Source organism: Natrix helvetica (assembly GCF_964273705.1).
Source record: "Natrix helvetica genome assembly, chromosome: 1".
NCBI classification, from domain to species: Eukaryota; Metazoa; Chordata; class Lepidosauria; order Squamata; family Natricidae; genus Natrix; species Natrix helvetica.
The window spans coordinates 129685382-129710697 of record NC_138548.1 but is presented as its reverse complement, the minus strand read 5'-3'; the positions used below and the strand labels follow the sequence as shown (position 1 = coordinate 129710697).

Below are 25316 nucleotides of genomic sequence, written 5' to 3'. Positions count from 1 at the left end.
TTTTGGCAACTGTGTTATGTCATTGTTTATAATCAGTTTGTAGGATCTTCTTGCTCCAGATAAGTATATGATCTATTTTTTTTCTTCTGTTTCTTTGCACAATGAATCATTTGATGGTCTTTCAATTCTGGGTTTGAGAACATTAGTTCAAATATCTGATTCTTGTGCAGCCAAAATCAAGCCTTCAGTTTCTTTTTTTAAAATAACAGTTTTAGTTGTAAGCCATTGCTAGGTTTATGATTGTTATTTATTTAGCCTGTTTTGTATATATTTATCTCAAAACATCCCATTATATATTTTTGTCTAAAACATATATGTGTTTGTGTACACACACACAAACACACACACACACACGGGTACAATATGTTGCACCCTCTCCTTCATTGTCACTGCTGCCAGTTCATCAACTGTGGCTTAGTGTCTTGATAGTATCAGCAACTATTGTTTTGCCAAAATTGGTTGGATGACTTCAGACAACATAAAAATTGCTAATATGGAAATGATCTGAGTTCACAGATTATCCTCACCTGCAGTGTGGAATATTTGGGTTTCCCGTGTTGTGTGAACCCAAACCATTTTATTTTTACACAAAATGTATCACGGTGTGTTAACCCAGACAATTGTAACTAACTTAGTAAATTTTGCTTAAAGAAACCAGAATTCTTTAATTAGATGATTTGATTATTCTAATTTGAAAGAAGGGGTAGTTAGGGGCTAGTAAGTTCTTATGAGGAGAGATATATTTGCTGTTATTTATTTATTTATTATTTATTTATTTATTTATTTATTTATTTATTTATTTATTTATTTATTTATTTATTTATTTATTATTTATTTATTTATTTATTTATTTATTGGATTTCTAAACCGCCCCCTCTCCCAAAAAAGGGACTCGGGGCGGTGTACAGTCAGATAAAATGCAAATAAAATACATGACTGACAATATAAATAGTATAAAAACAATTAAATACTAAACATTTAGATGGAGGAGAGAAGACTGTACAAGAAATAAATATGCTATAGGAACCCTAAAAAACAGCCCCAATTAAAATACCCAAACCCAGTTAAAATATATCCCCGGGAGACAAAACTAAGAGAGTGCCAGGTACGAGAAACATTATATACTATAGTCAGTAACAATTGTTCTGTCTCCGATTTACCTCTTTCAAGAAAGATACAATGTAAGATAGAGAATTACAGAAACCAAGTTTAACCTACAACTATCAACTATGTGTGTTAATGTGATAACTAACTGCAACTAAGATCAAGTTTACTCCTAGCAGAAATCAAGTAGCTTTGGGTGTACAATGCGTAAAATCAACACAATATTCAACTCCAAGGTGATGAAAGCAACTGCATCCCACATCATGATTTTGCATTTCTGAGTACACATATCTCAGCATAACTTTCATCTCTGAATTAATCAGCAGTTTGTACAGCACCACAGCCTCCTTCAGGCAAGCCTCTTACATAAGCTCTTCTTCCTCCCCCCCCCCCCCAATTGGAATGATTCACTGACAGGGTTAAGGCTGACACCAGCAAGCATCTCTTGCCACTGCTATATCAGGATTAGCCCTTTTCCTCTCTGCCTGGTGCACTCTGCCAGCAGAAGAAAGCTGTGAGCACAGCAGCCTCGCCAAGCAGACATCACTGAAGAACGGGCTGCTCTGCTATCGCACAGGATCAGAATAGCTACACGAGAGATTAGACTTCAGTTCTTGCGTAAAACGTGGCATTTGAATTGGGTACAGAATTTTTAAAAATGGCAAGCCAGCATTGATAAACGACCGTAAGCAGAAGTGTCAGACCCTAACTTAATGAATATGAAATGATTTCATATGAAAGGGACCACTGTGGTTTACCCAACAAAACATGCTTTAAAAGATTATCTTGGGGTGTATAATACCGTACCAGCCCTTGATCTGATTCACATAACATGGTAGCTTTAATATGTCTTGTTTGCTTTTGGCTTAATTGCAAGTCTGTCCCATCATCCTCCACCCACTAAGTGGTTTGTACACCCTGATTTACATCAGAGGTGGATCATCTTTTTCAGCCTAGGGATTACAATTTTTTTTGCCTCTCCATATTTGACTTGCACAGGGGCTGTTGAAGCATGGCTGGTGAGACAGTCCCAAATGTTTAGACTTTTTCCTTGCCTTTTTTTTTGGTGCCAATTTGGAGCATCCACTTTGCTCTTTTAAAAAACCCTTGAAATGGGCAAGTTTTTTTAAAAAAAATTGTCCCTTTCAGTGATGATATGTATATGAGTTTTAAAAGGACTGTCTTGTAAGGTTGCCCACCTGCAGTATATTACAGAATTCTGTATGTGGTGGGAATCTGATCACTCTGCCTTGTAAATTACAGTTAATGGCTCATCATTATATGTAAGACTAGCCAACTATGCCTTATTTGACAAACTAGAATTAAATTATGGGATAGCATAATGTGGGAACCTAGTCTCAAGACGTAGCCTAGTGAACTGCTGTTGGAATGGAAGAGATTTGAGTGTCTATACCTGGAGAGGTAACCAAGGCTTAGTGAAACTTTTGCTGTTGTTACTGTAATACAACTGAAAGGTTTACGCCAAGGAAAGGCACAAGTAGGCAAGAGAGTTGAGCATATAGAAAGCTACATCTTGCCAGGAGGAGGGTCATATGTATAATGTTGCTCTAGCCACATGGCCAGAAAACAAAGCCAAGGAAGAAGAGACCCTGAGATTAAGGATCTCATAAACAAAGAGCATAATGATGATTGTAACAGTAGTAATAGTAACAATAATACCATGATCATGATGATAAGTAAAGCAACCAGGCTTAGAATTAACAACAAAGATACCAAAGTAGTAGCTAGCTTCTGCCTTTTAGGATGAATCAACAACAATATAGAAATCAACAGTCAAGAAATAGGCCACGTACTTGTACTTTATCAAATACTAGTAGAGTAGCCATGAAGGTCTGGGAAGAGATACCAAAGTAGTAGCTAGCTTCTGCCTTTTAGGATGAATCAACAACAATATAGAAATCAACAGTCAAGAAATAGGCCACGTACTTGTACTTTATCAAATACTAGTAGAGTAGCCATGAAGGTCTGGGAAGAGATACTCAAATGCTACGAAGATCAGAATCATGCACCTATCTGTGTGGTCACTTGATGGAACATAATCAATCAACACAAAGAGTAGGCAGAATAAGAAATTAAGAAACACAGACCACATCCTTAACTTTCCATCTGTACCCAGGTGTTTCTTAGGGGTAATAAGCTGGGAGGCACTGAGGCACCTCAGCATGTCAAACTTGAGGCCTCTGTTGAACCTTCACAAAGCTTTCAGTTTTTGCCTTTCCTCTCTCTTTTACCCAGCCTGAATATTAGAAAAGCCAATAGGTAAATTCCATAAGTAACAAGCAAACCTCCAAGGAAGTCACTTGGCTTGGAGAGAGTGAACTTTGCATACATTTGCAAACTTTGCTTCTTTTGCAGAGTTATCACTTATGCCACCCACATGGATTCTAAAGAATATCAATCTCCTAGAATTAAATGTGTTACTATTTTGAATCGAGAGCAAGCAGTCTAAAGCGAGATCTTGGGGAAATTGCAAGTGTTGCCTTAGAAATCCTGGGAATGATTTAAAAAAAAACAGATAAAAAGAAAAAGAAGAGATTTGCCATAACTACCCACACAAAGCACCACAATTTCTATTTTGTTTCTTCTATGCCTTGTTTAAAAATTGTGCTGAGTAATTTTTTTAAAAGAAAAAGCAACATAATGAGGGTTTTATTGTTTTCTTTACTGCTTGCTTTCCTGTTTTATTGGTTGTTGTTTTTTCAGTCTGGGGATTACAAGAAATCTCATTGTCAGTGACAAGATTTAATAATAATAATACTTTATACTTCCAGTCTAACTTTCAGTTTCTGAATCCTAGACTATTAGGGATATTATTAGTCTGATGATGGTGATGGTGATAGTATTGAACTTGGGTATTACTCAACATCAATTTCAGCATATTCCAAAAAAGATGAGAAGAGGAACATCTCAATGATAAAAAATGTTATTTTTCTTTAGAACACAGTCTCCAAACTTGGCAACTTTAAGATTTGTGGACTTCAACTCCCAGAATTCCTTAGAATTCCAGCTGGCTGAGGAATTCTGGGAGTTGAAGTCCACAAGTCTTAAAGTTGCCAAGTTTGGAGACCCCTGCTTTAAAATATCAAAAGCTGACCTTTTGTTTTTAACATGTCCTACTTGAATTCTTAGATCATAAATGAAGCTCCGTGTAGGTCCATGATACGCTGATGCTCATAACCAGGTATATACGTTTAGAGGTTTGACATCCCTTACTAATATATATTCCATTTTTACAAGTCCTTTTCTTGTTTTTGTCTTTCAATGCCATTCAAATGAAACCAGAGAAGAGAAAAGGGCAGGACCGAGAGTAAGAAAGACTTCACACTCAAGTCTACTGTATGAATTTGACAAAATGTATAGGAAGACATCCCTATTTTATGCTCTGCTGGTTTCCAGACTTAAAGAAAGCTTTGATGGACTTGCCCTTTCAACATGAATGAGAACCAACCAGTGGACGTTCACTGTAGAAGGAAAGTTTATGCACTGCTACATTTACAATTTTGCCACCCACTGAAGTGAAGGAAGCTTTTTTTCTTTTTCCTTGTTACTTCTTGTTTTTCTGATGACCTCTTTGGCTTCCTTCCAGATGAGATGCAGACCTATTGAGTACAGAGTTAAACTTGTCAAAGCGTCTAAATTTCTTTTTTAATCCAAGCTAAACTTTGCCAACATGGCAGGCAAAGCTTTTAGAATGGATATGAGCCAATAATATGAGAAAATAATAACAACAACAAACAGCATCGCTATTAATGAATCAAACTTTCCCATGAATTCTGCTGCCAAAATGCAGAAGCTCCAGAATGCCTGCATTGGGGGGAAATGAGAAAACATCCGTACAATCACCATAAATAATTTGAAATGGATCTGCACTGGTGCCAATTTTTTCCAACTTTGATATACTCAGAAAGCTATTGATGCTGAATCTCTGTGGGAAGATGAAGAGACAAAAAAATGTGGGATTAGGCCTTCTTCTTGCCAGTAGGAGAACTACTCCTATTTGTAGCAAAGATTTAGTGCTTTGAGTGAAAGGACCAGCTTTATTGCAATTCCAAACACATTGTTACCAACCCAGCAATAGACTGAGTCAACTCTGAGAAGCCATCCTACCCCATTGGGAATAGTCTGCCCCCCTCGTTTCTGCAGAAGAAGTCTACTTTGCATCCCATTGCCAAAGAATTTTGGCTGGCCGGGAACAGAAGAAGAGCCTTTCCTGCTGTGGCCCCTACCCTCTGGAACCTTCTCCTGTTGAGTGAAGTCCACCCCCACATTTCTGGCCTTCCAGAAAAGCCTCAAAACTTGGTTCTGCCATTTGATCTGGGCCCCAACAGGGATGTGCTATGTTGATACTGGCTGACAGTGGTAGAGAAGGTTTCCGCCCTCAAATCGGCCACCATCTTGGTTTTCAGCTTTTCGATTTAACTCTCTTAATTTTAATTTCCTTGTATTATCTATTTACTATTTATTATATTGTAAGCTGCCCAGAGTCTCTGTATCAATGAGAGAGGCAGCATACAAATTTAGTAAATAACAAACAAAAAAACAAAAAAACCTCCTGGATGGAACTTTTGTCATGTAACTGGACTAATGTAGATTTGATTTTAAACTGGTACAAATAACTCATATTGGTGCCCTGAGTCTTTAATATTCACATGTTACAGAACAAAGAGAAACTGAAAGTCATTTTGAAATCCTGGTGACACATTCTGTGTGACTATCAAAATCGGCAATTGCACTGCCTATTCTTACCAATGTTTCACAAAGAGACTACCTCTTCAGAATCTCCAGTTACAATTGCTTCATGGAAAACAATTTCAGACAAATATCTCTATCACATTTTTAGTGGAAAAAACTACTCTTATATTTCCAGAGAGGTAGCTGTGTTAGTTGATTATAGAAGAAATCAGGCATTTTAAAGGTTAGCGATATTATTTCACATAATATTTGTGTGAACTAGAGTCTACTTCATGACAAACATATCTGGGTCTGGTTTTCCACGAAATTGCTTTTGAGTCAAGCATTTTCAAGTATTTAATCATGTGTCTGGAAGATTATATGTCAAGCGTAGGCTGGAAATTCTTCAAAATGGTAAATGTTCCACAAGACGCTTTATGCAACATAATACACATAGAAAGAAAGGAGGTTGGGAACCACTGGCAAATGGACTAATAAGGGATGCATTCTACTGTTCACAAGCATCAAATCTTTCAAGTCTAGGTATATTATTTTGGAGGAAAAATAATCTCATTTACTCAAACAGCATATATATATAAAACCTCAGAAAACATATATATATATATATATATATATATATATATATATATATATATATATATATATATATATATATATATATATATATATATATATATATATATATATATATATATATATATATATATATATATATATATATATATATATATATATATATATATATATATATATATATATCCACAACATTTGCAGAAATTATATGCGGGCTATGCACAGTTTGAAAATAGCTTGGACAAAAATGCTTAGATATCATAACAAGCGCAGAACTTCTTTTCATGCCCATCAGAAGAGATTTCAAGCATTTCCGAATCATTTTCCAAGTATACACAACTCTAATAAATAAGTTATTATTTGGGGCTAAAAAACCAAGGCAAACAAGCCAAAGAATACAGAACATGGAAATAGCTAAAATACATAATTCAAAAATGTAATAATCAGTCTAGACCATTCTTCCATATTTGGTCACAAAGTTATAAAGTTCAACAGTTCTGGAACATAGTTCATTTTAGAATGAAACAAATTTTAAAGACTGAATAGCTTTTCTTGGCACCTAAACATCATTAAACCTTGTATCTCTAAAAAATATACAGCTTGTTTTGTATACGATAACAGAATATTTTGCATCTCTTATTAGAAATCATACAATTTCCAAAAATATCAGTTCATTCTGTTTGATGTTTCTTATTACACTGTTCTTATTGATTATTTATTTAAAGTTTATAATGGTTTTGAAGTGCCAAATTGAGATAATATCATTTTTATATGTAAGACTAATAAAATATCATTTGAAAATTCTTATTTGATTTTATAATAGTCTATACATTGTTTTGCACTTTCTTTTTGCTTTTTAAAAAATATTTACCTTGATTCAGCTTTCAAATCTATTAAAATAAAATGCCACATTTAAAACTAAAACTAAAAAATGGTATTTGGGGACGCAAGCAAAGAATCAGTTTGCAGTTCTTCAAAGCAGCTATGTCTTTCCTCAGAATGATGTAGCCATCTACTGCAAGTGCTATGAGATCCTGGAAAATGATGCATCTATTTTAAAACATTACACACAGAATCTGACTTTCTATTACCAATCTCTTTTGAGGTACCTATTTCCAAATGTTTCTAAAGCATAGATGCAGTACTTGGATATTGATCAGAGGTGGTATTCAGCAGGTTCTGACCAGTTCTGGAGAACCAGTAGCAGAAATTTTCAGTAGTTTGGGGAACCAGTAAATACCACCTCTGACTGGCCCCACCACCATCTGTTATCTGCTTCGCGATTCCCAGCTAGCTGATCGAGAGGAAATGGGGATTTTGCAGTAGCCTTCCCCTGGAGATTTTACATTCCCGCCCCTGCCATGCCCACCAAGCCATGCCCACAGAACTGTTAGTAAAAAAAAAAATTGAATCCCACCACTGATATTGACTCTTCACTCACTTAGTTATGTAATAGCTTTTAACTGCTTAGGGAAAGGAAAGCTCAAAGCAATATTATAGGCTGGCATCAGGCAAAGGTAGTAAAGATCTCTCTTTTTTCCTTACTCCTTTTACCCAACATTGTCTTTAGTTGGAACCACTGGCTTACACATAAAAGCTTTAAACCCATGTGCAGAGCTTATGATACAAACAAGTCAGTAGCTTCAAGTCTGCCATGTTTTTCAACTGTCAAAAAGCTTAAAATCCCTACAAAATCCTTGGCTCATTATATAATAATTCCTTCAGAAGACAGATTAGGAAGGAACAGCCAGAAATCTTATTTGGGTTGTTTTATAAAGAAAATCAAAACAAGATGGCATCTTTTCCTGTCAGCCTTTTCCATGGATACATAGTTCCTCCCTGAAAGTTTGCATTTCTAATCAAGAATGCTGGTCTTTTCTTTCAACCTTCTCTAAGATATGCTTTTCTTTACAACCATCAACCCCTCAATGGGAAGAGGAAGGAGGAACAGATAAGTCCAACCTTTCTTTATTTTCTAATAAAGCCTTGTTATATATAACAAAACTTTATCTTTGTTGAAGCTTTGGAAATAAAAAGCTTGCGGGTTCTTTTGTTGAGAGAAGTTTACCTAATAAATGGCAAAGTGCGGTAAGGCTTTGTTAGTATATTTATATTAGGAATATAATGCCATAGAATATTATATTTCAGTTACAGGTATTTATTTTAAATCTCCTCATCAACATCTCATCTTATTTGCTTGAGACTGTATATATATATTTAAATTTGATATAAAAAGGAAGTTTACATGTATATGTCTTCCATTGTTTTAACATATTTTGCTTGAGCTATCGGTATGGAAACTATCATCACAAAAATCTGTACATCAATAATCATATATCTCCAGTTAATTTCTTGGTCATGTGAATCATCATTCTATTTCTGTATATGGATTACCTTCAGAAGTGCTATCAGGAGTCCTCAGTGCCCACTCCCAACAACATAGCAGGTACCACCATTAACACTCCGTCCAAAAGACCTAAGTGTTATAGATGTGTGATTGTGTAGCATCTTCAAAGACTCTCATTCACTGAATAGAATCTTATTCTATTATTTGTTGCTGTCAAAGTAGAATTAGGACCAGCATCAACATTAGTTAAAGTAAAGCAATAGCAGGAACATTTAGACATATATACTGCTTCACAATTCTTTACAGACCTCTCTAAGTGGTTTACAGTGTCAGCATATTGCCCCAAACAATCTAGGTTCTCATTTTACCAATCTCAGAAGGGATGGCTCAGTCAACTTTGAGCCGGTGAGACTTGAACTGCCGAACTGCCGGCAGCTGGCAGTCAACAGAAGGAGCCTGCAGTACTGCATTCTAACCACTGCACCATCACGGCTCAAAGGCAGTTAGTACTGGCAAGTGTTTTTGATGCCACAAAATAGAATTATAAATGATTGGGTTTTTTTTTTTTTTTTCATTTGTCGTTCTTGGATTTTTACTGTCAGGGATTAGGAAAAAAACCTGTGGGATTTTCTGTCTCGTTATGCCAAATTAACTCTGTTCACCTTGGATACGGAGAGGCTGTTTTTGTAGAAACATTGAGCTGCAAATTAGCTAGCCACATTTCAGTTTGGCATGTTGCATAAACCCAGGGCATTTAATTAGTTTACGGTTTAGTGTAATTAGGTTAAAAATAGTTGAGTTTATTTTAGTGTAGAAGCTAGAAATTGGAATCAATCATGCAAGGTGTGATTGTAATGACCCTGGATAAGCATGCTGTTATAAAAATAAACAGGTTTTGATTTGGGAGTTTGTTCCATCATCTCAGACTCCCAAATATTCTTGGATAACCTTTGTTAAAGTCAGAGGGCCTTCACTCATCCTTGAACCAGCAGGAAACAAGGCCTGCATGAAATTGGCTGCTCCACTGCTGATTTTCATTCTGTGATCTGCTGCATCTAATCTGAATGATGCTGTCCTGATTGTCCATGTGCGAAGGATTGTAAGCAAAGCAACCAATTGATTCCTCTGGCTTTGCTGTCCCTTTTTCAGCAACTCATTAGCCCCTGGGAAAAGCAGCTGCCAATACCTGCAGCAAGAATGAGGCTGGTCTGGCTGCAGGGATCTGTCCGACTTTTTTTTTTTTTTTGGCTCCACTCTGTGCCATTCTCCCAATACAGGCGGCCTTCAACTTATGACCCCAATTGAGTTCAAAAATTTCCTTACTAAGCAACACGGTTGTTAAGTGAGTTTTGCCCCACTTTTCTTGCCGCCCTTATTAAGTGAATCACTGCAGTTGTGAAGTTGGTAACATGGTTGTTAAGAGAATCTGGCTTTACCAATTGACTTTGCTTATCAGATGGTTGCCAAAGGTGATCACATGTCCCAGGGCAACACGACCCGTCATAAATACGTGCCAGTTGCCAAGTAGCTGAATTTTAATCTTGTGATCACGGGGACAACAATAATAAGTGTGCCAAGAGTCGTAAGTGTAAAAAACGCTAATAAGTCAATTTTTTTCAGTGCTGTCGTAACTTTGAATGGCTATTAAACAAATGGTTGTAAGTTGAGGACTACCTGTACCTCTTTTGGTCATAATCCAAGTTGAATAAAAGTTTTTAAAAAATGGAGTCACAATGAATGATGAGTCACAAGCCACCCTTTTGTTTAGGATTTCTTTTTCTTCTTTCCTTCTTTCCCCTTTCCTTTCCTGTCCTGTCCTTTCCCAAACACTGAGTCCACTTTCTTCCATCTCCATTTGGGAGGCAGAGAATAACAGAGTTTGATCAATTGCTTCACAATTTTACCCCTGTACAAGGTCAACAAAGTTTACAGAAATCAAACAGCTGCACTAACTTTCAGCTGAACGGTTGCAAATTCTGATAGGGGTGTTTACATTGATTAGCCATCCATTATTTCCACCACTCCGCAGAAGATATAAAATGGCAACATTCTCGTGTCGGGCTACCCGGGATGACATGCATATGTGGCAGGGAACCATTTGCACACGGCTAGAGCAGGGTTGCTAAACACGAGCCACAACCACAGCAGCTCTATTGCTCTTATTGGTATCCAAAAGAGCATCAGCCATGGACGGAGTGCCCAATGCTTTCAGCAGATAATGGTGAGCAGGTTTGATGATTCATCAAACGAAATTACCAATTACCACCTCTCCTACCCATCCCACCTACATTCTGGAAGATCTCAATAGCCAACCTCAATGAATGGAGCAAAATCCAAATCTACAAACCCGTAATATCTGAGAAAATGCTCAAAACTGTAAACTCTGCAATTTACCACGCGAGGCTGATGCATAGGGAGCCAAGCAGTTCTTCAAGTTCTGACAGTTCCTCTTAGCTAGCCAAAATAGAAGGAAAAATGACAATTCAATACCCCCCCCCTTTTTTTTTTGAATGGCTAGTGCAGGGGTGTCCAAACCTGGGAACTTTAAGACTTGTGGACTTCAACTCCCAGAATTCCCCAGCCAGCATGGCTGGCTGGGGAATTCTGGGAGTTGAAGTCCACAAGTCTTAAAGTTCCCAAGTTTGGACACCCCTGGGCTAGTGGCATTGGCCATCTAGGGATATGAGAGAAACCCTAGGTAAGCATACTGAAGAAAGAAACAAAGCAAGTGTGTTTAGAATAGCCAGCAATTCTCAGAATGTCTGTTTTTTTCTTTATCATGACCCTTCACAGACTTCCTAACTCCATTTTTATCCTCCTCCTCTCTATAAACAATCTAATGCCGTGATGGTGAACCTATGGCAAGCGTGTTCCATATGGCACCCGGAGCCCTCTCAGTGGGCACGGGAGCCATCACTCCAGCTCAGCTCCACCGCGCAAGTGCATGTGCCTTCCACGGGCCAGCTGATTTTCAGGTCCCTGCTGAGCACACAGGAGATATGTGTGCATGCTTGGGGATGAGGGGAGCACGGGGGATGCATCTCCCTGCACCCCATTTTTGGTCCCGGGAGGCTTCAGGGAGGTCTGTTAGGCCCAAAATGGGGCATGGGGGGTTGCACACGGGGGGGGGGGGGAAGCGTGGAAGGTTGTACATGCATGTGCAGTGGGTGGGTCATGCAGGCGTGTCGTGTGCACATTGCATTAAGGGTGTGCACTTTCGGCATGCGATGACAAAAAGGTTAGCCATCACTGATCTAGTGAGACAAGGTAGGCTGGAAGAGTTTGACCAGCGCAGCTCATTGCCACTGGACTTACACATCCCTGAACCTTGCTTAATTATGCCTCATTGAATACCACGCAATTGGCTGAGTTTGTACAGTACATTAAACCAAAAACTGTATCTGCCAAACACAATATTTGGGTTCACAGAAGTCAATCCAAAGCTAAACAATGACATGATGGCTTAGTGTGACGGCTATAAAGGTATATGAAAATCAGAACTTGACTCTTTTTCATCCAAGGTCAGAATGTTAGCATTTGCTCTTCATGACTTATTTAGAGACAGGATTGAGGTCTTGGTATTAATATCAGAACGAATAGGCAGACTCCTGCCTTGACTCCTTTTTATGGAGGTCATTGTCTTATATAGTGAAGAGAAAGAAAATATCCCATGAGGTTCAGATAGAAAAGAGATAATAAATCAAAACTAAATTTGCCAATTTAGATAGAGGGCAGGGCCCAGCAAAGTCCAGGAAATTGAAAATCTAAGCAACCAATCAGCTTACCTCTCTCTCAGGTAAGTTTCAAGAAATAGAAGGGGAGACCAGTTCTACCATGCCTTTGCAGCCTTGGCTTCAGCAGGTAATAAATCAACCCAGGTCTGGAATATTAGTTGTGAACCTATAAGGTTAAGGAGTTGGAATCTTTTCTGTATTCTGTTCTCCTATTGTCTCCAATCTTCAGTAAGTTCCTGAACCATAATCTCTATAATAAATAATTAGTACAGGTTGATTTACAACCATCCATTTAGTGACCCTCCAAAGTGACCCTCCAAAGTTTTCAGCACTGAAAAAAGTGGGTTAACAATCAGACAACTTTTGTAACATCCCCAGAGTCATGTGATCAAAAGTTGGGCGCTTGGCAACTGGCATGTATTTACAAAGGTTTCAGCATCCCGGGGTCACATGGTCATCATTTATGACCTTCCTAGCCAGCTTCAAACAAAGAAAGACCATGGGGGAAGCAGGATTCACTGAACAACTGTGGTTATTTATTTAACTATGGCAAAAATGGTCGTAAAATTGGGCATAACTCATTTAACAAACACCTTGCATTTAGCAACAGAACTTCTGGTTCCCATTGTGGTCGTAAGTCGAGGGCTGCCTGTATCTTCTTCTGAAATCAGTAGTCTCATTCTGATGGGGAATGTTGCCTGCCTGTACCCCAGCCGCTTTGCTAGCTACACAAGATCAAGAAGCAGACAGAGGAAAGGACCTACAGGTCTCCTTCTAAGAAGAAGGTGCAGAGAAGATTTCTTTTCTGCAAAAAATTGTTGGTACCAATGACCCCCCTCTGACATCCCTTGCCTGTCAAGGGAAAAAAGCGCAATAGTAAAAACTACAATGGACAGGCTTAGAGATCCTCTACATCCATGATGGTGAACCTGTGGCATGCGTGGCAAGTGGAGTCCTCTCTGCGGGCATGCGAGCCATCGCCCAGCTCAACGTCACCATACATGCAAGCGCGCCTCCCATCAGCAAGCTGATTTTTGGTTTTTGGTTTGGTTTGGTTTATTTGGATTTATATGCCGCCCTTCTCCAAAAGGACCCATGCATGCAGGAGATGGGCATGCTTGTGCGGGGGGGGGGGGGGTGCAGGGGTCTCATGTGTGTAGAGGTGGGGGATACATCGTACACCCCATTTTTGGTTTCAGGAGGCTTTAGGGAGGCCTGCTAGGCTCAAAATGGGGCACAGGGTGTTCGTGCGCATGAACGGGTGGAGCATGGGGGTCACATGCATGTGGGGGTGGGGTGGGGTGGGGGTAGTGCGAGGGTGTCATGGGTGCATGCGCAGGGGGACAGGACACATTGCATTATGGATCTGGGCACGCACACTCGTGCATACGTGCTGTCACACACATGCGCACAATTTCGGCACGCAAGGAGAAAAATGTTATCCATCACTGCTCTACATCTTTCCCCATGCTCAACAGAGAATCCAGAGATCCAACCAACTCCATGCCTATGCATACGTATGCAAATGTCTGCGCCACTACAGAATGCAGTACATCTAAGCTACACAGTTGTCTGTGTAAATTCCATTGTCTCAGCCCTTCTGAGTAACAGCCACTTAAGTTTCAGTCAGAGATCTTTCCAAACATCGACTACTAGATTTTTTAGCTAGTGGTTTGCATGGAGGCTATGGATACAAACAATGTACTTTGCTACCAAGCTATATAGACTCCTCTCCCTTTCTTCAGCCCATGCATATATCCTGCAAAGCTCTGTCATATAGATGTATCTTCAGGAACTTACCTGGGTTCACCCAACAAGCTACACCAAACAAAAGAAGCCCCTTGATAGATAAGCAGTCTTCAGTTACAGTCATGGATTGTAATTTAACACAATGTGTAAATTGAATTCATTATAGTTTATTCAACAAAAACTTGGTTAAAATCATGGTTTAACAGAATGCAAAGAACACCCCAATAACATTTATGGAATCTTGCGTTGGGTCTTATGTTGTTCTACACAGGTTTTTAGAGAAAAAGGTGCAGGATCCTTTCAGAATTTTTTCCCCCAGATATAAGGCCCAGTCTACCCCAATGATACAAATTTGGAGGAAGTATTAGAAAGGGTTTTTTGTTTACACATTTCCATTGTGATAGAAATCATTTAGGAATAAGCATGATAAATCAATTCCTTACAGTGGGGAAGGAAACTGCTAAAATCTCAAATTTAATCTATTCTTTGTCCAACTAAAAAGTCTATAGCATCTGATAGAAATCTGTTGGCTGCTGCATTAACAATTAATAGGATTAACCTGTTCAAGTTCAGGCTAATTTTATGTGCTGCAACTTGAAGAGCTTTCCTATCAAATGCTATGTTTGCTACGGCTAAGATTGAGTTTGCCTATTGTATTAACAGCCCACGTTAAAGAATCTGAAACTAGTTATTCAAGAAGACTTTTGTCAATTTCTGAATCAATCTATTTAAGATGCAATTCATTTCTCTTCTAAATACCAGTATTCTACTATCCCAGTGGGTCTTTTAAAAAATATATTTTTGTCCTGCCTTCATTATTTTTATAAATAATTCAAGACAGTTATTTAGAAAAATAATAAAACAGGACAAAAAAGGCAGCGAACCAGAGGTGGAATTTTGCCAGTTTGCATCGGTTCGAGCGAATTAGTAGTGGTGGCGGTGGGTGGCTCCGCCCACCCACCCAGACATCATCATAGACCTTCTGCGCATGCCCAAACGTGCCCTCCTGCTACTGAACCAGTAGTGAAGATAATAGGGTACCATTATTGCAGTGAACATATCTAACATATCATAATCCATCCTTCTCCTATTTTTCCTAGGATAACAACCCTATGAATGAGTTGGGCTAAGAGAGAGAGATTGGTCCAAAGTTACCTAGCTGGCTTTCATGTTTAAGGTGGGACTAGAACTTCAAGTCTTCCAGATTCTATCCTGGTGCCTTAACCACTAAAACAAATTGGCTTTTAACCTTTTTATGTCATGAATTCCTTTTAGAGACTGGTGAAATCTACAGTCTACAAATATATTGAAATTCATGGACAGAGACTATAGTAAAAGACAGCTGATTATACTCAAACATAATTACCAAAATATGAAAAAATAACATGTAATATAATGATATGCTTCTTTATTAATCCATTAACTCAATAATGGGACAATAACAATACCTTTTTTGGGAGGAGAGGTATTATAATTTTAGATAATGAAATGTCATTTTTGGAGACTAAAACCATAAGTTACTTCACTGCCAACTGCATTATTGAATGAAAAACTAAATTTCAGCTAAAGGTTGGTGAAAATAAAGCTGATTTTTCCTCCCATCCAAGTTCATGGATCCCCTGGAATTTATCTATGAACTTTCAAGGGATCTGTGGTTCACTGGTCAAGAATCTCTATATTATTCTCTTCTTTGAAAGCTAAACAACCTTTTTGGATTAGTGGCACATTTAGAAGTTTTCTTTAGTCCCTTGAATGATTTTTAACACATCTTGTAATCTTTTTACAGCGGGAGGAGGGGAGGTAACATTTCCAAACATTTCCAAATAAAACTCTGGGATGCAGCCATCCAATAGTTTAATTTTCTAAGTGTGATGCTAATACAAACCTAGAAGCATTATTAGTAATAAAGATGATACTAGCAAATTTGTCACATGCCAGCTTCTCATTGATTTTTTAAATTAAAACGATGTAAGGAAAAGTACAAGAGTAGGGAGTTTCATATACTTGATATGATATATTTGTTATACCCCAGAGTTTTAACAAAATTATTTATCACAAAAACTTTGTCTTAATCTGCATATTAATCCGAACATCTGCATTTGGTTATTAGTCAATGTGTAAATTGCCTTGTAAAGCTATGGGAAATGATTTGATGAAACAAAAAGACTTACTTGGCCCAGGGTTTAAAAAAAAGTCCACAGTACAACTCAATCTGTATAGAGGTGGGAAGCCTTCTGGTGCTGCTAAACAACAATTCCCTATTTTGCTGTAAAATATAACTACTCGATGACAAGGGTGATTTAGTAGTCAATTGCTGTATGTAACATGAGCATCTATAAACTATTGTCCCTGTTGCTGCATATTTTCGTACTATACCTACTACTACTACTTACAAATAGTTGTAAACAGTAGTCCCTCGCTTACAACTATTTGCTTAGCGACTGTTCAAAGTTACCACAGCACTAAAAAAAGTTACTTGCAATCAGTTTTCACACTTAGCAGCCATTGCAGCATCCAATGGCTCTTGGGGTCACACGATTACAATTTGAGAGCTTGTCAACCAACATGTATTTACAACTGTTGTCGCATTCTACGTTTGTGTGGTTGCCATTTGTGACCTTCCCAGGCAACTTCCAACAAGCAGCAACAATGGGGAAAGCTGAATTCGCTTCACAACCACACGATTCACTTAATGACTGTGGCATAAAAGGTCATAAAATCTGGTACGACTCACTTAACAACTATCTTTCTTAGCAATGGAAATTGTGTCCCAATGTGTTTGTGGGTCAGGGACTACCCGTATATAGCCTAATTTGTTCTAATTAAAACATATGGGGAAAAGTTTTATAGCTAGTTCACCGCCATTTTTAAGATATGAAAATCTATTAAGTACACAAACACTCTGCTGAATCATCCACTTGTTAGTATTTTATAGAGCCGTGATGGCGAACCTATGACACATGTGCCACAGGTGGCATGTGGAGCCATATTTGCCAGCATGGCAGCCCTCAGCTCCAGCTGATTTTTGGCCTTCTGGGGGACTGGAGGAGGCCGTGTTTTGCCCTCCCCAGGCTTCAGGAAAGCCTCCGGAGCCTGGAGAGGAGAAAACATCCCCCCACATGGGGTGGGGTGGGGGCGCGCATGCTCAGGTGGGTGAGGCGCATTCCATTGTGGGTCTGGGCCCACACACACGCACAATTATGGTACGCCTTTACATAAACCTTAGCCATCACTGTTATAGAGCAAGGCTACAGTGTGCATCTATCAGCTGAAACAGAAGAAAGTCATTGCAACACAAGTTAATTCTTTCATGATGATTCTGAGATACTAGTGTACACAGAGTACTGACTAAAAACTTCTCAGACTGTCAATAATTGTACTCATTTTATGAAGTTGCATTGCTGCATTGCTAATTTTTAAAACTTTTAAAATATCTTTGTTTATTTTAAAAATATGATCTATTCAACAGGCACTCTTTATTAATAAAAAACTGAAACACAGTAAACCCGCCCGTGAAATACTATCTAAGAACAGAGGAAAATTCAGGCTATTGCCATTCAAATTCAGGAGACTCCTCTGTCTCTGTGGAGTTCATCTCCATCTGTAGATTCTGTCTCACAAGTTTTTAAACAACTTTGGAAATCAACTCAGGAATATTACAATATATAACCATTCATGATCAGAGAAACATCCCTGTTAGAACAAAACAAAAGAAAGTAAAGTATGACTCCATGATACAACAGACTCCATTGATTTCAAGAATTCTTATGCAAGTATGTGCCAGATTGCCAACAAGGTACACAGTCTAACAAAAAAATTATCCTACATGGAGCACTTTGAAATTCAATGGAAATTGCATAGATATATGAATCTCCCTAGACTATAGATCTCTGATTGTAAGCTCTGATACCTGATATGAACATTGGGAGCTTCTTTTGCACGATCTTAATTATTCATAATTTCTGAAAACGTGCCTCCTAAATATTTAATAGTTTTCATTAATTTTCTTTTCATATAACATTTATTTGGCTATTTCTTTGTTTTTATTTTATTTTGTAGACTTCAAATATGGATTAAAAGGGAATTGATTATTGTTAAAATGCAGACTTTCCATGCTTTCTTTTTTAGCATTTAAACAGCTATTTGGTACTCTGTTCTGATCAATTAACTGAACAACAAGAGATGTAAATTTATAATTGAAGATTATAAAAATTACATTTCATTCTGGACAGTTTTCCGACTCATGAAATGGCATGCTGTTTGCAATTGTTTCAGTACAGTTAGGAGTAGCAGAAAACCGTGCCTTTCTCCATCAAGATACACATCCATCAGTTCAGCAAAAGTTATGGAAATATCCAGACACAACATGAAAACAGCAACCAGAAGACACAAATAGGATTTAAATTGGAATGATGCTTGGTTGTACCCAAGGGAGTTCAAAGTTGAAATAAAGTTGATATTTTTATATCATTGACCTAGAGAGATAACACAAGCATATTAATTTTTAAAAAGGAGTATTTTGAACTTCTTACAATAAAAGGTGTCAGTTTTCCAAAAAAAAAAAAAAATCCACAAAAGAATAGGCCTTTTCTTTCACCCAGACATGTCAGAGGGAAGTACACTCCTTAACTTGCTGTGAACTAGCATTGATTTCTTCTTCCAGTACCCTCCAGTTGTATAGGAACAAATCTGCTATCATCCCCTGGTAGGATTTTGAAGGTTGTGGATAATGGATATCATACAGACTAATACAACTTAAGTGAGAACACCAAGTGGAGGGAAAAGGAGAAGTGTAATGGAAAAGTGAAGTGAAAGAGAACAAGTTCCATTACCAAATCACCTATCAAAATCGATCCCTTCTCCTATAAGCTCCTTGACTTTAACTTTGTGTATACAGGCAATCATACAAATGCTTGGCCTTGGGGTTACAGCCTTCCTTCATTTGTATATGGGTGTCCTGAGCTTTTCCTGTTTCTATGCCATGGGCTTTTTCTTTCTATTTAAAAAGTTAGAAAATGAGACATTCTGCTGCCTAGTTCTTCTTCCCCAAACTTTAGAGGACAGACAAGCTTGGCAATCCCTACCAGTTGGTGTCTTAACGTCCAAATCTTAAGGCAGCTTTGGGAAGGAATGAAGCTGGAGGTGTCTCAAGTGAAGCGGAGATGGGGAAAGAGAAAGTAGAGAGAGGACTTCAGGTAGAAAGGTGTGAAAGTGCCAGCTCACACCTACTAGATAGACTTTACCCGGGACCCCACTTGTTTCGTATGTACACTCACCTGCTCTGGTCCCTGAAAGCAGATCCTGCAGAGAGGCGTTCTCATTCCACTATCCAAACTGCTCCCCAGCGAATACCCATCCTCCGCCTTCCCTTTGCAAAAGTCATCGGAGGAGGCGCTGCTCATCACAGTCGTGGAAAGCTCTCCCTCTCCCCCAGGGCTTTCCCACTCTTCTTCGGGGGGGCTCGTGACGCCCCCTCCTCCTCCTCCATCACCACCACCACCCCCGTCCGTCGGCGCTCTCCGAGGTGCCCATCGCCCTCCATATAGCGTAGTCAGCGTGTTGTTATTAGACGCCTGTACACTCAAGGCTTGGTCTGTTCTGCTCATGGGAGGGAGAGGCAGCGGCGAGGGCGGAGGAGGGGCCGGGGGTCTCCGCAGAAGGAAGACCTTCAAGTCATTGAACAACATGCGGCAGCGGCACTTGAGGAGACCCTGATGGTGCAACATCTGTCTGGGGATCAACAGTCCAGAGCAACAGTACCAGAAAACGACCACGCGAGTTGGTATTAACATGTGCCTTCTCTTTCAGACAGTCGCGGGCAAGAAAAATGCAGACCGGTAGAGGGCGCACAAGAACAAGAGGGCTGAATTGGTTCACTTCCGCTTCCTTTCCCTTGGCTCCCACCGTACCCTCACCGAGATAGGCTAGTTTGCTAACAAAAGTGGAAAATTGGCAGGAGGATTATTATTTTTTGTATATTTCACAGTATGCGGGCAAAGATAACGACTTTTTTCCTTCCTCCCCCACAACTCTCTCCTTTTTAAAAAGCCAAGTATTAAATGTCAGTCTCCTTTCCACCCAGCTTTTTAAAAAAATAAACAAATCCGAGATTTTTGTGTAACAAAAAGAATAAAATAAAATAGGAACAAGCGTTTTACCCTTTACGTGCTGGGTAAACTCGTTCGAAGAAATATCGAGAAGGGAACTGATAATCCCAGAAGCAGAAAGTGGATGAGAGAGAGAGAGAATTCAAGTCACTAGAAAGTGTGGAGAGTAGGGAGGAAACGGTTCGTTCAAAAGTATTTGACATATCAAATAATCTTATTACTAGTTTTTAAACTTAGTAGGAACATTTAAAATGTGCTTTTGATAGAACAACAGTAGAGACGATAATTATTAAAATGCAAAAATAGTTTCTGTTGCTATCGCCATCATTAAGAATAGGAATATCAAAACTTGATTTCATTGACCCAAAGGGGCGGGGAGCACATTTTTTTCATGAAGAGTGGGAGAAACACATACTTAATTTTAATTCCTCATAGGATGTTCCATTTACTACTTTATTAAAATATTCTGAATACAAATAGAAAAAGTCCTGAAAGGAAGTGAGTATTAGAGGAGGTTAATTTTGTCTCCCAAGATTGACTGGATTTTGCTTTACCTCCCGCGTTCGAGGAACTGTCTGGACCACACACAACCACTGGGGGAAAAAACAAAAACCCAACAAAACAAAACCCGGAGATTGGGGAGGAGACCTAAAAGCTGAGTAATTCCAAAATCCGCCTTGGATTTGAAACAAACGCACATCCGTCGAGATTTAAGAGATCCTTTTGCATTAAATTGATTCAGCGAAACGTGGATCTTACATTGTCACGTTTCCTTTCCCCTTTTTCACAAGACAGGAACGTCATCAAACGCAGTGACAGTCCTTACAGACCATTGTGGCTGACGCGGAAGAAAAGGTGCATTCAGCAGATGCAGGGATCTCCTTTTGATGAATAAGGCGCCGCTACAACTCTCCCGTTGCATCTGCCTCGTCCTCTCCTATCCTCCTCTTCCTCCTCCTCCTCCTCCTCCTCTTTCTCCTTCTCCTCCTCCTCCTTCTCTGATGCTTTTTTTCTCTCAATGGCATTGACGCTCAACCATTGCAAGTCTTTAAAATAAAAGGAGGAAACACACAAACCAACAGCCGTAGATCGGATCCTCACTTTGTTAGGGAGGATTGCCAAAAAGAAGACGAAGATTTGCTAGAAAAACGACGCGCCAGACTCAAATCTCCGTGACAAAAGAAGCGGAGGGGGTTGTTTCGCTTGCAGCTTGTCTACATCCCCTCCCTGTCTCGGCAGTTTGGCTTCTCTTGGTCGGCAGCTTCCCTCAACTCTCCATCCGGCTTTCCGTGATGATGTGGCTGTTGCTACCTCCTTGGGATGCAATGGGAAAGAAGGATAGTTTTGCGGTGCAAATGGGGATGTTGAAGAAAGGCGGGAGTGAGGGAGGCTGGGTGGGACGTGGTTCTTTCTCCGCCTCCGCCTCCTCTTCCTTCTCCACCTCTTGTCCAATCCTTAAATAAATAAAGCTAAGACAGGAAAGGAAAGGGGAGGAGGAAAAATTCAAGTTGCAACCCAGGTTTGGTCTCCTGCCCCACGCCATCTCCACGGGCGGCAATCGCTGTCAATAAGCAGTTTGTGGTGTGCGCGGGGAAAAAACATCTTCTTCCGATAGAAAATGTGCTGGGAAATTGGCGGCAGTAGCGGAAAGAATTGGGGAGGGGGAGAGAAGAAGAGAGGAGTGAGGGCGCCGCTGATTCGAGCGGCCGCGGTTTCAGCACTCAACATCTCTGGACAGCTCCCCTCGCCGCTCAGCACCTCCAGCTATGGGGAGCTGACGCAACCAGCCCAGGCGGAGCCAGAAGGAAGGGGTAGGGCCAGACAGGCCAAACCTTCCGGAGTGACCCTCCGCTCGGCGAGTCGCTCATGTCCAAGCTAAACATACGTTGTTTACACTTCACATTTCCGCCTGCTTAAATAGCGTGACGGCTCCTTTAAAAAAAAAAGACAGGGGTGTGGAGCAGTATTTGCTTATATGGCAAATATTTAGGCAAGTGTCTATGGAGATTCTCAGTCATCCCGGTCATGGTTGTTCCAAAGGTCCTTTTTTCTCCTCAAGAGGCAACTGGACTTTCTGGTTTCAAAATGCAACTGGACTTTCTGTTGCCTCTTGAGTCCAGTTGCCTCTTTTTTTTGGGGGGGGGGGGAGAACCTTTGGGATATATAGGCAAGTATTTGCCTATATGTGGGATGGAGTTTTCTCCGCGGTGGTGCCTAACGGCTCTTTAAATCCGGTTTCTGCCTGTTGCTAACTTACGTGTAGCGGGACTTACGGTCCTTCTTTCGGCCTCCGCCTTCATAATGAGGTTTCTCAACGTTTGCTCACCCGTATATCCATAAAAGGAGTGCATTTTGTACCTGTGTGTCTTTAAAACGTTAGGAGTTGTGCTAACTGCTTGGCTGTGGTTAATTTGAGGAGCAGGCGATCGGGCAAACACTGGACTCTTTGAGGGGGAACGCTGACATTCTCCACCAGTTCTTTGGGATTTGGGATATATGGGAAGATCTCCCAGATCGTAAGACCACATTTTTTCCATCAAGTTTTTTATTGTATAACAAATAAAAATTACTATTTTTACCAGTGATATATGCATTTTTGTCCAGTATTTTTTTGCTTTTGGGCATGTCTATCACATATGATAGTATAAACCAGGTTTTTAAAGGCATTTCCAACATTTTGCAGACATATCCTTAAACATATTTGCTAACCTTGACAGTAGAAAATGCCATATATAAAACATTTTATAAAGATTTTCTTTATATGCACATAGGTAATAACTCATTTTAACCACTGTCCACCATGGCTCCTTACCTACTGATATTTGATTTGACAGAATAACAGAGTTGGAAGGGACTTTGTAGTCATCTAGTCCAACCCCCGCCCTCCTGCCCAAGCAAGAGACCCTACACTATTTCTGACAGATGGCAGTCTAGTCTCTTCTTTAAAGCTTCCAGTGATAAAGCACCCACAACTTCTGAAGACAAGCTGTCCCATTGGTTGATTGTTCTCACTGTCAGAAAATTTCTCCTTATTTCTATGTTGAATCTCTCCATCAGTTTCCATTCATTATTCCTTGTCTGGCCTACAGGTGCTTTGGAAAATAGGTTGACCCTCTCCTCTTATGTGGCAGCCCCTCAAATATTGGAACACTGCTATCATGTCACTGGTCCTTCCCGTCAGAAAGGACTAGCCATGCCCAGTTACTGTAATCATTCTTCATATGTTTTAGCTTCCAGTCCCCTAATCATCTTTGTTGCTCTTCTTTGCACTCTTTCTAGATGGACATCTTTCTAGATGGACATCCAATGGGGTGGAGGTAATGCGATGCAATACCTCCACAGCATCTGTGAGCTCTCTCTTAGGCTGCTATTGAACACAGATTTAGTAATCAAGAGTCATAAACTCTGCTCAGGAATAACCCAGCTGACAGAGAAAGGATGTAGGGTGAAGTGGGAAGGAGCTCCCTGTGTCTAAAAATAATGGACTATTGCACTTTTGGGAGAGCCCATCCCTATAGTTAAAGGAAGATGGATTTAAAAGAAAAAAAGAAATAAATTGTTCTGATAAACCTAACCTACAACTAGCAAAACCTGACTCCTCCTCTATTTTGGGAACATTTCCCCATGCCTTACTTCTATCCCTTTTTTTCTCTTCTTTCCCTTTCCCGTTCCTTAGATGAGGGTGCTGATTTGTAATCATATGGCCAACTTCAAATGATCAGGTTTGTGATCTCTTATTCAACAGAAAGAAACAAGAAATGTGGTCCGATTCTTAAACCTCTCATGCACTCTACTTACATCAATAATATAAAGGGCCTTAACCTGAATGTTGTGGCATGGCCGTGACAGAAAGAGAATGAAATTTGAGATACCTATATAGTGCATCTTAAGGCAAATCTAATAGGAATGTAGCTGTAATATTCTGAGCAGAAGACTAGATACTAGAAGTGTCCCTGTGATATTTTGGGGACAAACATCTCCATAATTCTTTGGTTCCATTTTAACAGTGACATTTCCAGAGGGCAGAACTACCTGAAAAGCCTAAGCTATTAAACATGCTATTCTCCCATGTTGGGTTAAAGAGTCATACTCCAGTATGAGATCCAGAAACATTTGTAGAAATGGAAAGGAAAAAAAGAGGCATTGTAGGGCCCCTTAAATCCAGATGAAGCGCAGCAGCTGTGGAAATTGATGGTTGTTTTCCTCCTGGTAGCTAATGCTCCCTAATAGGAAACAGAATCGGGGAATCTAGCAGTCATTGTCCTTAAACTGTCCTGGTTTAAAATGTTAAGGGTAGCACATCAATTGTCAGCCTCATCACCCAGGCAGAATGGAGGTTATTGTTCTGTCAAAGTGCACAAATTATGCTTGGATGGGATAAATGGACATTAATGAGGCCAGGAGCACTTAGTGCTTCCACTATGAGAGTGTATTGATCTTGGATTCATTTTTGTGTGACTTTGTCCCCTGTTCTTGATTTGGCTATCAGTGCTTCGTGGTACATTTATCTTTGACCATCTTCAGAAATATTTTTTCCCAAAAAAGGAAAAGATTGACACTTCTGTCATGAAGATTGCTGCAAATTATTCCATGGATATGTTTTTATACTTGAAAAAAATTATTCTGCTAGAATTTAGGATATTGTCTTTAATTTCTAACGAAGTCCAGTAAGTGATAATACTTTAGGATTCTGCTAAATCACATGATTTGATTTAGTAATTTAGAAGACTTCAAAAAGATTTATTTACTATATATAATTTAGTAATTTTCATTTAAAGGCAGGAAAAACTTTGACCATAATAAAGGCATTAATTTTGTTGGAAACATGCTGTCCTTTTAAACTTTATTTCCTTATCACAGAAACTGATGATACTGATTTTGGTGGTGAGAATATATGAAAAAATAGATGTATGATCTGATCACAGAATATATGAACAAATATGGTAGCAAAATACGTTGTGCAGTTGCTTTACAATGCCATTTTTACAA

At 39.4% G+C, this 25316-nt stretch overlaps 1 protein-coding gene across 2 annotated transcripts in view; it reads right to left on the bottom strand.

Annotated features, from left to right (window-relative positions):
* MARCHF4 (membrane associated ring-CH-type finger 4) overlaps nucleotides 1–20572 on the bottom strand; it is a 141878-nt gene extending 121306 nt beyond the window's left edge. For both annotated transcript variants that reach the window (XM_081938162.1, XM_081938163.1), the window contains exon 1: nucleotides 19497–20572. In XM_081938162.1, the coding sequence (XP_081794288.1) occupies nucleotides 19497–20012 (516 nt within the window). In that variant the 5' untranslated portion in view covers nucleotides 20013–20572. The remainder of the gene's footprint in view (nucleotides 1–19496) is intronic.
* Nucleotides 20573–25316: the final 4744 nt, after the last annotated feature.